The sequence below is a fragment of the Pituophis catenifer genome, unplaced genomic scaffold, assembly GCF_029215685.1.
Source record: "Pituophis catenifer annectens isolate HBS135680 unplaced genomic scaffold, rPitCat1.0.hap2 SCAF_3, whole genome shotgun sequence".
Classification (NCBI taxonomy): domain Eukaryota; kingdom Metazoa; phylum Chordata; class Lepidosauria; order Squamata; family Colubridae; genus Pituophis; species Pituophis catenifer.
In genome coordinates this window covers 34363528-34377052 of record NW_027256883.1, presented here as the reverse complement: position 1 = coordinate 34377052, position 13525 = coordinate 34363528, and the positions used below count along the sequence as shown (strand labels likewise).

Here is a 13525-nt window from a genome sequence, read left to right as displayed (position 1 = left end):
TGTTGGTAGCTGCATTTTGTATGGAATCTGAAGGGTTAATTGTATCATATTCCCCAAGCAAAAAAAAGCTCTCCTTATCAAAAGTGAATAGAGGCGTGTATGCAAATGTGTGTCTGTGACCCTTTGCCTTTCCAGTGTTAATTTATATGGTCATTAAAGACTTTATGAAATTGAGCAGCCTGGTGTTTTGAATCCCATTTGAACACCTTCTCCCGTCCTGCACTGAAATCTTTCTTTCTTTCTTTCTTTCTTTCTTTCTTTCTTTCTTTCTTTCTTTCTTTCTTTCTTTCTTTCTTTCTTTCTTTCTTTCTTTCTTGCTCGTATTGTGATGAAAACAGCATGCTATGCTGTAGGGAGTTGCAAGTCTGGTTATCTGGCATTACTCAGATTGCTAAAATTCATTAAAATGTGACATCAGCACAGTCACAGACAAATGATCACAAGATGAAAAGGAACAGTAGTCCTTTCACGGATTAGTGCTACATGGCCTTAGCCTAGAAGTTAACTGCATAAAAAGATTAATCCACTAGTAGCAACATAGCTAAGATTTACTGAATAATTAAATTGGGTTGAGTTACTGTGAAGATTTTCATGTAATCTAGGTGGTGTGAACATGTAAGTGTGGTGTAAGTAAGGTCACTTTTTTAAAAAGCAATATGCCAAGTTGTTTCATTTACCCCAACTGGTTCCTCCTGAAGAAGAAATCTGAGATCTCATATTGTATTTACAGACTGACATTAGCAAAATGTATCGATTCTAATCAGATTTATTTTTTTTGAGAGGTTTCTCAAATATGTTGCTATATATAACTTATTATGCTGAATAAATTACTTTAGTAATGCTGATAGTAATATACTATTTGTAGCCGAGAAGATCTACTTGTACTGTAGCTCTAGTTATCACTGTATGTTTAAGAAAATATGGTTCCCGGGCTACATCATAACAACCCAGATTATTAATAATTGATATCTGATGTCTTTTTAAGTGTCCTTCTTTCAATTTCTGACAATGTCTCATTAAATGTAATCCTGATCTTATTAAAGATCATATTTACATCTCATGTTGAATGGTCCCTAAGCTAGCTTTTTTGTCATTTTTTTAATGCTCATTTGCAGAAGAACAAATTGAAGATGCAGAAGGGTCTACTAAAAGCTCATCAGTGGCTGTTGCTGATGATAAAGACACATGTGAGAAAGAGAGAAATAAAAGTGAAGGCAGAAAAGCTAGTAAAGACTCTGGTAAGATGCTAGATTTTTTTCCCCACTCTCTTTTAAAATGGGTATTAAATAGATGTGTTTGTTTGTTTACTTGTTTAATTTAAAACTGTCTGGACATTCCTGGTATTATCTATTGCATGTGTATTTTGCATGTGATTTTTATCAGTAGCCTGACATTGACCTATTTTTAATCATAACCATCTGACAGGATAGATGTGGATAAGCTGAAGAATATTATAGAACAACTAGTGAGATTATTTTTTAATCAAATCAGTTTGTGTGCTTGTAATTTTTTTAAGCACCTTTCATTAATCTTAGCTGTACTTGTATTCCTCTGATGGCATATTAATTTTTCATAAGATTCCACACTACTTGAGGAATTTCCCCTGCATTCATGTTTCATCTCTTTGCAGAGCCCTAAGACAATGGGAATGCTCCCCCCCCCTCCTCCATCAGCTTTCTGTTCTTGATATATGATCACTTAGATTCAGGAATCTTCCCTCTACGTGGCCATTTATCTGGTATTTACAGGGGAGAAAAATACAGAAAATCTATGAAAAGGTTTACAGATGATTTGGCCAAGAAGGAGGAAATATCATTGAAAACAGATTATGAGCTGGGAAATATTGATCTTTAAGAATATACAAAGCTCAGTAATGAAAGCTACTGTCTTTGAAAACAGAACTCCCATGTCATGACATTTACTTGTGCACAAACAAACCCAAGGCCAGCATCTGGCATGGATACACAAAGCTTTTTCTGTATTTGATTTGGCAAAATGTGACTCCATCCATGCTTTTTATTTATGAGATGGAAATCTATGGTCACAATGAATATTACATTGGCTACTTTTGCTGCACGCTATTCCTAGTTATATTATGCTGGATTCACTGAAGCAGAAGAGGTGCTGAAGCAGGTTGAAAGCTATTAGTTTCAGGTGCTCATATATCTTTTCCTTGAATCCAAATGACAACAGCAGATAAAAGAGCTTGCATTCGCCATAAAGACATTCAGTTAATCAGGGATTATTATTTTACATGCAAATTTATTTTCATCTAAATGAACCATTACTTAGAGATACCGCTAAATTATTGTTTACTTTGTAAGCAGTAGAAGTATGAAAACACCTTTTTTTTCTTTATGCAAAATTCAATAATATTTAAGAAATAAAGATTTGGTTCATAGATATATGTCAACTGTGTATCACTGCTCAGAAATATCCGTAGCACTAGTACTATTTAGCTTTTGAAATCAAGAACCTGAAGATCTATTCATAACAGAGCGTGTCTGTAGGGATTATTTAAAATATACATGCCCTTTCCTTGGAAGGTAAATCTAAAAGCGGTATTGAAAGACATGCTGCTTCAGCTTGTTACGGGGGTCACTGTAGAAGTATAATGGAAAAAGAGAAATTTTATTTGTGAAACATCTGGCTTCTTCATGTTGTTAAGTAAGCTGTATATTTCTGAGATGTTTTCTGTCTAAAATATTTGCTATAAATCATCTAAGTTCTTTGATTAAGTTCATTTTTAATAGGGTAATAGGCAGAAGTGGTGAACTTCAGAAACATAGATAGCAAGTTCCATGAAAAATAATTCAAGTTTAATTAGCCTCACCTATGCTCCAGTTGTCCTGTGGTGCAGTGGAACACCTTTAGATGCTAAAGGCAGATGCTTTTGTAAGAAGCTTGAAAAAAATTAGTTCACATTTCAAATTCTCAAACTGACCTTTTGAATCCTACAATAGAATTCTCTAAATTAATTCTGCATATAAAGTATTCATTCAGTGAGGTTAATTCTCAACACAGCTGACAACTATGTTTAATGACTGCATAACTGCTTATGTATAATTGAATGTTAATTTGGATTTTCTTCTCCTGAATTAAGTATTGGCAAAGAAGTCCCAGAAAACCAACAAGTTAATCATAGCCTTAACAAGCTAGACAAAAAAGTGCTCTCACCCCTTTTTAGTATATAATGCATTAGAAAAGAAGGGATTAACATGTTTGGTGCTCAAGCATTTATATAAATTGTTGTTCTGTATTGCCTTCCTTATCTCAGATGGAGGCTTTCAAAGACTTGGCAATAAGAAAACTATGTTTACTGAATATTGATTTAGAAGACAAGAGTCTTCTAATGCCTCATTTATATTGTCATTTAATTCTAGTGCCACTTTAGATTAATTATAATCCAAATTACAACTCAACACAGTGTAGTAATTAATATGGAATTTATCCAGATTAATACATTTGCATAGAAAATGTAATAAATTTCTGAGATGGCTAAAGGGAACACTATTTAACAAGGTGGTAAATGTAAGGAATAATGGAAATTCATCATTTATTGTACAATAAAATTATTCCTTAATTAAATTCTAATTAGAAGGAATCTTATACTGACTTCTATAATTTTTAAGTATTATAGTATATTTTAATTACAGTAATTGATATCAGAAGCCCTAGTCCTTATCAGGTTCTTTAGTTTATAAATACAAGTGTTTATAGGACGTTGTGCTTTATTTCACAAGTTTGTATATTTGATTGATATTCCCTCTTACAAACTTAACTAACATATAGTTATTTATTTATGTTAACACATTTATAATCTTTTTTATTTTAGGATTAAAGAATTATAAAATTGATGATTATGTGAATCACACAGTTCTGGTTTATGTTAGAATAATTTACTATTCCATTCTTATGAGACAGACCTGCACATTTTTATTTAGAAATCCAGAAAAAATCACTTAAAGTATGAGTAAGCGTGACATGCATACACAGTCAATGGATTATAGATAATGGGGTCTGCTTGCTAATGAGACAAAGTTCTTCTTCCAGAGGAGCATATAAGTGCAAAAGAGAAAAGAAAAAGTAAAATAAAGAAATAATGACTTTTGACTCCTTTGGTAGAGATATGAATAAAGAAAATGAATCAAACTTACTATAGGTCAGTGATGGCTAACCTTTTCCAAACTGAATGCCCAAAGCACACACCCGAATGCCCAAAATGCAATGTGTGTGCAGCCCCTGCCCATGCTCCCTGCCCCCTACGCATGTACACATGCCTCCTGCGCATGCATGGGTGGGCCCCCTGCATGTGCCCGTCCCTCCCCCTGCATGTGCTCCGCTCCCATGCATGCGCGAGTGGGCTGCCTGCATGCACCCTCCCTCCACGCATGTATGGCAGAGACCCGAAGACCAGGTGGCCGATGGGAGGCACGCACGCATGTGCGGCATAGCAGAACTGGGGTGACGGCTCACGTGCCAACAGAGAGGGCACTGTGTGCCATCTCTGGCATGTGTGCCATAGGTTCGTCATCACAGCTCTAGAGTTAACATTTGTCCAGATTACTTCTATAATCATGTGTAATTCTAATAATCAAATTCCAAAATCAACAGTTCCATTTCTTTCAGTTTCTCCCAAAAAATCCAAGATGGTTTCCATGTAGAAATAAAATAGGTCTGTCTTTTCTTTAATCAAAGCTGTCAATTTTGTCATCTCTGCCAATTCTATCAGCTTCATCATCATTGCTCCATTGTAGATATTTATCAGTCCTTTCACCATTGTGCATATAGAAGTCTCACTGCTGTTATCATATACTAAAGCAAAGTTCTGTAAGATGTTCCCATTTGTTTGTCCACTAAAGAAAAGAAAAATCTCTGGTTTCAGCTGTGTATTCACTTTTCAAATCTTCTGAATTAGAAGACATACTTGATGTTAGTATTTTCTAGCTGTCTTGCCTGTCCACCAAAGATGAAAATATATACCCTCTGTTTGATTGTATTTTCAATAAATGTTTGAAATTGTTCTGACCTAGGCTTCCTGAGTCAGTAAAACACACGAGTAGTCCCAAAAAACTGTTTAAGAGCTGTGAATTCTGTTCATTCACAGTTGAGTCCCAAATAGTTGTAAAGAGTCCTTTGGGATAAGGCTGATAATCACCCACCTTTATCTCCCTTGACACACTGCCAAAGACCTAATTGGCAAAGCCACATGGAGTCCAGAATCAAACAGAGCTTCAGACTTTAAACTGCACAGAATTAACAATGTTGCTTCCTGCAAAGGCCCATGTGCCTTTGCTCCTCTTTTAAGTCTTATGGGAGGGGCCAATCATCTCCCAGCTCCAAACAAAATTGTCCCTTTTGTTTTAACTGTTCTTGCCTTCTGGCGGCTCTGCACATGAGCGCACTGGGAACAGGCTTTCCCTGTTCCTCTGCCTCGCTGAGGTCCAACTCTGGAGGCTCCGGAGACAGCACTTTCCTCCCCTTTCTTTGTCTCTGATGCAGAGCCCTCATCCGAGCCTTCCCCAGACTCCAGGACTGGCCCATGTTCCTTCCCAGCTTCCTCACTGTCTGATTCTGTTGCCAGGTGCGCAGGTTGCTGGCAGACCACAACAGAAATTCCCTTGTACATTTTTGACAATTTATCTGCTTTCATATACTGGCCATTTTATAAAAATGCTTTTTAAAATTAAAATTCATTGTAAATTTCAACCATTTCTTCCGCATGTACTACCATTGGTTTAACTATATATTATAACATTACTTTTGCCCATTGTCTCATGACAACTTTAATTTGTTCATCCTCTGTTTCTATTTTCAATAAAAGTTTCTACAATTTAGTAATAAGATTTTTATTTATTACATTATTTTAATATATGATCTTTGTACATAACTCCACATAGCAATAAGCAATATCATGTAGACTTATATATCACTTTATAGTGCTTTCCAGCACTCTGAATATCAACATATTGCCCCCAAATTCGGTTTTACCACCTTCAAATTAATAATTTTTAAATCAGACTTAAATCTTTCCATTAACTAAGCATAAGGAAATCAATAATATGCAGAACCTTCCATCTCCAGATTTTCTCTGGTTTTTAACTTAAATTCTCCTTGAGAAAAAAATCAACAAAGCAGCATCAATTAAGCATTATGTTTAATTTTCAGTTCCATTCTAAAATAATAATAATTAATTGGAGTGACAACTATAAAGGGATTTTAATATAATTATTTATTAAAAAATATTAAAATTCTAAATTGTCAATGTGGAATGTCTAATAAATGATTTTTAAAATGTACAGTAACCTTGACTTTATCATACTACAAATAGCCATGCCAATAAAATCTTAAATCATGTCCTTCCAAGTCCAATAACACCTCTTTGTTAAAGTCATCCATTCTTTCATTCTTATTAAGCGACAAACTGCGAAATATAATTTTAAATCAGGTAGTTCTAGCTCTCTCTTTCTTTAGCAAGCAACAGTGATAACAGCGAAAAGTATTCATAAATAATAGTAATTCATAAGACATTTGTAAGTGAGATAATGCAGATTTTATTTATTTGTTTGCATCCCACATTTTTGTTATTATTAGAAATAATTCAAAGCAGCAAACATATCCATGTTTGTGTCATACCCAACAACTGCCATATAAATGGTCTTCTATGAGTAATTTTCACTGCCTCTACTTCCTATGTTTCACTTTCCTCGAACTTTAATTGCTTCCACTTGGCTTCTCCTGCCAGAGGGGGTGACCACTGTTCTGTCATATGGAAATATCACTCTGCATTTTCAGAGATTTCTGACCTTCTAAAGTGGTTGGAAACATACTAGAAATAATCTCCTTTGAAGGCTCAGGAATCCTAATGGAATCTGACTGTCTCAAAGGAAATTTCCAGCTGCCATGTCCAGCAGTTCTGGCTCAGGCTATAAATACAATTTAACCCAAGCACCCTTTTTTCTATAGGCATTGCCTGACCATCTTCTTGTTTTTTGAAGTACTGGTTACAATGAAACACACACGACAATAGATGAAATGCATATGGCATAAAATCTGAAAAGAAGCTGATCAAAATACAAACTTTTGAAGGGAGAGTAGTAATGGCAAAACAAGTTTATGTCTGCAGTCTGAATTGGTGGAATTCTTTTGAATATTGGATAACATGATGTGGTAATAGTAGATTATTGTAACAGACACAGACACAGACACAGACACACACACACACACACACACACACACACACACACACACACAAAAAAAAAACTATATAACTATATATATAATTCTAAATATATGTAACTATATATATTTATATACTATATAACCTCTGCGCATGTCCAAGATGGCCGCTCCCAGCTGAGCGGCGGCGATACCTGGGGGAGATTCCCCGGCTTTTGGGGGGTTTTCGGAGGCCGGACCAGCTAATTTTGCCCCATGTCTGGCGAGGGGAGCTTCCCACCAATCGGGTGTTATCTTTTTGAGAGCTGGCAGCTCTCCAGGACGCGATGGCCAGGAGGAGACGGAGGCGGCTGCGCTGCGGCTTTACGAGCAGGGAGAGCGGCTTCGGTGTCTCCCCACGGCTGCCGGACTGGTGGAGTGGGCGGTGGCGGCATCGGCGATACAGTCTCTCCCTGGAGCTCCGAGGGGATGGCAGGGGCTTCCCAGCGATGGATGGAGATGTTTTTCAGAGAGCTGGGATCGTCGGGGCTGGCACTTGCTTCAATACTGGGACGAGCGGCTGCGAGGGACGACACCAGAGGGGGCGAAAAGGAGGAGGAACCTGCTTAGGGAGAGCGAGGAGCCTCTGACCACGATATACTATCAATGTCAGTTCCTTGGAACTGTTATTACAACTTAGATGGGAGGCTTACCTGGAGGGGGCCTCTTCCTGGTCCTTCCAGAGGTTCCCCCCCTCCCTTATGTGGATGGGGGTGAGCTAGAAACATTGCTGATTCTGACGGTCGGAAAAGACCTCGGGCCAAGCTCTTATGCCCCATGTGGTCTGTTAGCCTCTATGAGGCCACTTATCATCTGAAGGTGCCTCTGAACAATGTGATGATATTTGCCTCCCATGGACATCTATAGCCTCCTGATTCGCCCCCTGATTTGCCTAAGGTGCAGCCGCCAGAACCATCGGAGGCTTCTCTTGGATTGGTGGCTGTTATTAATGCCCCCCAATTATAGAGCGAGATATTCCAGATTTCAAGCCTTGCATGGAGCCGGACGATGACTGCGGTTTCTGGTCCTTCCCAGCTTTCGTGAGAGGGCAGCTGGTGTCAACACCTGACCTCGAAGCGGCTTAAGACTCCATCCACTGCTGTGAGAGAGCAGTGGAATTTATTGAATTTATTGACTTGGAATTGATAGAATATCCCTCCCCCAACTTTGGACTATCTTGATTACCCCCAGGCCGTGGACTTCCCCCTGATTAATTAATTAATTGATTGATTAGATGTATTCGCCAACAGAACTTCTTATTCTGCGAGACTCTCCCCTCTCGCAGGTGTGGCCCTCCACTTTATCAAGGGCCTACTTTAATGACGGGCTTTGGCACCCCGAGAGGTGGCATGCCGCAAAAAGGGGATTGAGGGGTTTTTTAGGGAAACTTTTTGATAGATTTTTAAGGGATTTTAAGGGGCGGGAGGGTTGTGTGGGTTTGGGGGTTAACCCACGGGGGGAGGGGTCCGGCCCAGCTGTCAGTGGTGCCACAGAGGGTGCGGATTCCGGGGGTAGGGGGGACATCAGAGTCCATTCTGTCAAGGGCTTCTCTATCAATGTGTTGAGTGGGGGGGCAGATATGGCAGGAGCAGAGGGCCGCATCATGTGGTGGGGGCACGCACTCGCTATCTTCGAGCGGTGGCGCGCCCCGGTCCCCATAGCCCTTCTCGCACCCCAGGCTGTTCAGACTCTCAGGGCCCGAGCCTTCGGCTGCTGTTGTGCAATGCCAGGTCCGTGGTAAATAAAGGCCCCTCATTTGCGATCTTATTCAGGAGGGGGGAGCAGACCTGGCAGGTATTACGGAGACCTGGTTGGGCCACGAGGGGGGGTTCCCCTCGTGAATATGTGCCCACCAGGTTTCCGAACATTCCATCAGCCGAGAGCTCAGGGCAGGGGCGGGGGGGGTGGCGGTTATTATAAAGGAAAGTCTTGATCCGAGGGAGACCACTGTTCCACAGATAGCCGGATGTGAGTCTCTTTTTGTGAAGTGGGGTCATGGAGTACTGATGGGCTTGTTGATCACGTACGTGGCTCCCTGCCGCATGGCAACGGCCCTGCTCGAGCTGCTCAACGTCATAGCTGAGGTGGCGGTTGGTACCCCCAGACTTCTAGTCATGGGGGATTTCAACCTGCCATCTGTCAGCGAAACGTCTGAGGTGGCTCGAGAGTTCATGGCTTCCATGACGGCCATGGACCTTACTCAGTTAATTCATGACCCTACTCACACGGGTGGACACACTCTGGACTTAGTTTTTGTCTCTGGTCAGTGGTCGAGTGGCCTTGATACAGGGGATATAGTCATCGAACCCTTGTCATGGTCTGACCACTCGCTCCTTCGACTGGACTTTCTAACCGCTACACCCCGCTGCAGGGAGGCGGAGCCGACCAGGTGGTTCCGCCCCAGGCGCCTGATGGATCCTGATAGGTTCCAGATGGAGCTTGGGCCATTTCCTGAGACTCTGGCTCACGACTTGGCTGATGACCTGGTGGCCGCCTGGGATAGTGCGGCCGCCGGGGCTTTGGACCGTGTCATGCCTTTGCGGCCTCTGACCCGGCACCGAACTCACCTAGCACCTTGGTTCTCCGAGGAGCTGAGGGAGTTGAAGTGCCGGAAAAGACGCCTGGAGAGTAGTTGGAGGACCGGCCGTTCCGAATCCGACCGAACACTCGTGAGGTCTCATATTAAGACCTATCTAGTGGCGATAAAAGTGGCGAAATCTAGTTATTTTGCTGCTCTTATCGCGTCATCAGATAATCGCCCAGCCGCCCTGTTTAGGGTGACCCGCTCCCTCCTCCATCTGGCAGCGCGGGATGATCCCTTGCAGGGTCAAGCTGAGGATTTTGTGCAGTATCTGTATGACAAGATCGCTCAGATTCGGGAAGGCCTGGCCTCTGACTGGGTAAGTCCGGATGGGATGACTGAGGCAAGTCTTGAGAGTGTTATCTGGGAAGAGTTTGATCCTGTGGCTCCCGAGGACGTGGACAGGATCCTGGGACGGCTGAACGCGACCACATGTTTATTGGACCCGTGTCCCTCCTGGTTGGTACTGGCTTCCCGGGAGGTTACACGAGGCTGGCTCCAGAGGATTGTTAACGCTTCTTTGAGTGAGGGGGTCCTGCCGGCCGCTTTGAAAGAAGCGGTGGTGAGGCCCCTCCTCAAGAAGCCCTCTCTGGATCCGGCTGTATTGGCTAACTATCGTCCAGTCTCCAACCTTCGCTTTGTTGCAAAGGTTGTTGAGAGTGTGGTGGCGCGGCAGCTTCCCCGGTACCTGGATGAAGCTGTCTATCTAGACCCGCTCCAGTCCGGCTTCAGACCTGGGTACAGCACGGAAACAGCATTGGTCGCGTTGGTGGATGATCTCTGGAGGGCTCGGGATAGGGGTTGCTCCTCTATCCTGGTCCTGTTAGATCTCTCAGCAGCTTTTGATACCATCGACCATGGTATCATGTTGCACCGGTTGAAGGGGCTTGGGGTGGGGGGCACCGTTCTGCGGTGGTTCTCCTCCTACCTCTCTGACCGGTCGCAATCTGTGTTGACAGGGGGGCAGCGGTCGACCCCGAGGCGCCTTGCGTGTGGGGTGCCACAAGGGTTGGTCCTCTCGCCCCTTCTGTTCAACATTTATGTAAAGCCGCTGGGTGAGATCATCCATGGCTTTGGGGTGGAGTTCCATCAGTACGCTGACGATACTCAGCTGTACATCTCCACCCCAGGCCACCCCAACGATGCCCTTGAAGTGATGTCCCCGTGTCTGGAGGCTGTGCGGGTCTGGATGGGGAGAAACAGGCTCCGACTCAACCCTTCCAAGACCGAGTGGCTGTGGCTTCCGGCGTCTCGATATAGCCAGCTGGTGCCATCGCTGGCTATTGGGGGCAAATCACTGGCCCCCACGGAGAGGGCTCGCAACTTAGGCGTCCTCCTGGATCCACGGCTGTCTTTAGAAGAGCACATGACGGCCGTGGCCAGGGGGGCTTTTTATCAGGTTCGCCTGATACGCCAGTTGCGCCCCTTTCTGGATCGGGACTCCCTACGCACGGTCACTCAAGCACTCATCACTTCCCGCCTGGACTACTGCAATGCTCTCTACATGGGGCTCCCCTTGGAGTGCACCCGGAGGCTACAGTTAGTCCAGAATGCGGCCGCACGGGGGATTATGGGAGCGATGGGCGCTCACATATGACACCTCTCCTGCGCGAGCTGCACTGGCTTCCTGTGGTCTTCCGGGTGCGCTTCAAGGTGTTGGTGACCACCTTTAAAGCGCTCCATGGCTTAGGGCCGGGTTATCTGCGAGACCGCCTTCGGCCGCCAATAGCCTCCCACTGACCGGTTCGCTCGCACAGAGAGGGACTCCTCAGGGTGCTGTCGGCCAGACAGTGTCGGCTGGCGGCCCCCAGGGGGAGAGCCTTCTCTGTGGTAGCACCCGCCCTCTGGAATGACCTACCCCCTGAGATACGCACGATATCAGACCTCCAGACTTTTCGTCGGGGCCTGAAAACACACCTATTCCATCTAGCTGGGCTGGCTTGATCCCATCCTCTCAGTTTTAATTGAATTTGGTTTTAATTGGGTTGTTTTTAATATCTTGGGCCGAAATTATTTAATTGTTTTTTAAATTGTTTTTAAATTTTAAATGCAATGTTTTATCTTGGCTGTACACCGCCCTGAGTCCCACAGGAGAAGGGCAGTATAGAAATATAATAATAATAATAACAACAACAACAACAACAACAACAACATTTGACTTGAACATTTTGACTCTACAAAAAACCACCTTACTCGGAACAGCTTACATCCTCCGACGATACCTTAACAGTTCCTAGGTCCTTGGTTAGGACTCGAGCTGCTGAGCTATTAACCAGCCTCAAAGGCTGTGAATCTCACTAAAGATTAACCAATAAATAATAATAATATATAACAATATACAGTCATGGCCGTAAATGTTGGCACCCCTGAATTTTTTTCAGAAAATGAAGTATTTCTCACAGAAAAGTATTGCAGTAACACATCTTTATTCCCTTTGTGTGCATTGGAACAAAACCAAAAAAGGGAGGAAAAAAAGCAAATTGGACATAATGTCACACAAAACTCCAAAAATGGGCTGGACAAAATCATTGGCACCCTTTACTTAATATTTGGTTGCACATCCTTTGGAATAAATAACTGAAATCAGTCACTTCCGATAACCATAAATAAGATTCTTACACCTCTCACCTGGAATTTTGGACCACTCTTCCTTTGCAAACTGCTCCAGGTCTCTCTTATTGGAAGGGCGCCTCTTCCCAACAGCAATTTTAAGATCTCTCCACAAGTGTTCAATGGGATTGAGATCTGGACTCATTGCTGGCCACTTCAAAACTCTCCAGCACTTTGTTGCCATCCATTTCTGAGTGCTTTTTGACGTATGTTTGGGGTCAAACATACGTATGCTGGAAGACCCAAGATCTCTGACGCAAACACAGCTTTCTGACACTGGGCTCTACAGTGCGACCCAAAATCCATTGGTAATCCTCAGATTTCATGATGCCTTGCACACATTCAAGGCACCCATAGCCAGAGGCAGCAAAACAACCCCAAAACATCAGTGAACCTTCAACATATTTCACTGTAGGTACTGTGTTCTTTTCTTTGTAGGCCTCATTCTGTTTGCGGTAAACAGTAGAATGATGTGCTTTACCAAAAAGCTCTATCTTGGTCTCATCTGTCCACAAGACGTTTGCCCAGAAGGATTTTGGCTTACTCAAGTACATGTTGGCAAACTGTAGTCTTGCTTTTTTATGTCTCTGTGTCAGCAGTGGGGTCCTCCTGGGTCTCCTGCCATAGCGTTTCATTTCATTTAAATGTCAACGGATAGTTCACGCTGACACCGATCCTCCCTGAGCTTGCAGGACAGCTTGAATTGCTTTGGAACTTGTTTGGGGCTGCTTATCCACTATCCAGACTATCCTGCATTGGCACCTTTCATCAATTTTTCTCTTCCGTCCACACCCAGGGAGATTAGCTACAGTGCCATGGGTTACAAACTTCTTGATAATGTTGTGCACTGTGGACAAAGGCAAATCTAGATCTCTAGAGATGGACTTGTAACCTTGAGATTGGTGATATTTTTCCACAATTTTGGTTCTCAAGTCCTCAGACAGTTCTCTTCTCCTCTTTCTGTGTCCATGCTTAGTGTGACACACAGAAACACACAATGCAAAGACTAAGTGAACTTCTCTCCTTTTTATCTGCTTTCAGGTGTGAGTTTTATATTGCCCACACCTGTTACTTACCCCAGGTGAGTTTAAAGGAGCATCACATGCTTGAAACAAT

The 13525-nt window shown here is 42.9% G+C and overlaps 1 protein-coding gene across 1 annotated transcript in view; it reads left to right on the top strand.

The window, feature by feature from the left end:
* Positions 1-13525, top strand: part of ZFHX4 (zinc finger homeobox 4) — a 186232-nt gene that overhangs the window by 147255 nt on the left and 25452 nt on the right. Inside the window, exon 5 of the mRNA XM_070940482.1 lies at positions 1116-1238. Coding sequence (XP_070796583.1) covers positions 1116-1238 — 123 coding nt within the window. The remainder of the gene's footprint in view (positions 1-1115; positions 1239-13525) is intronic.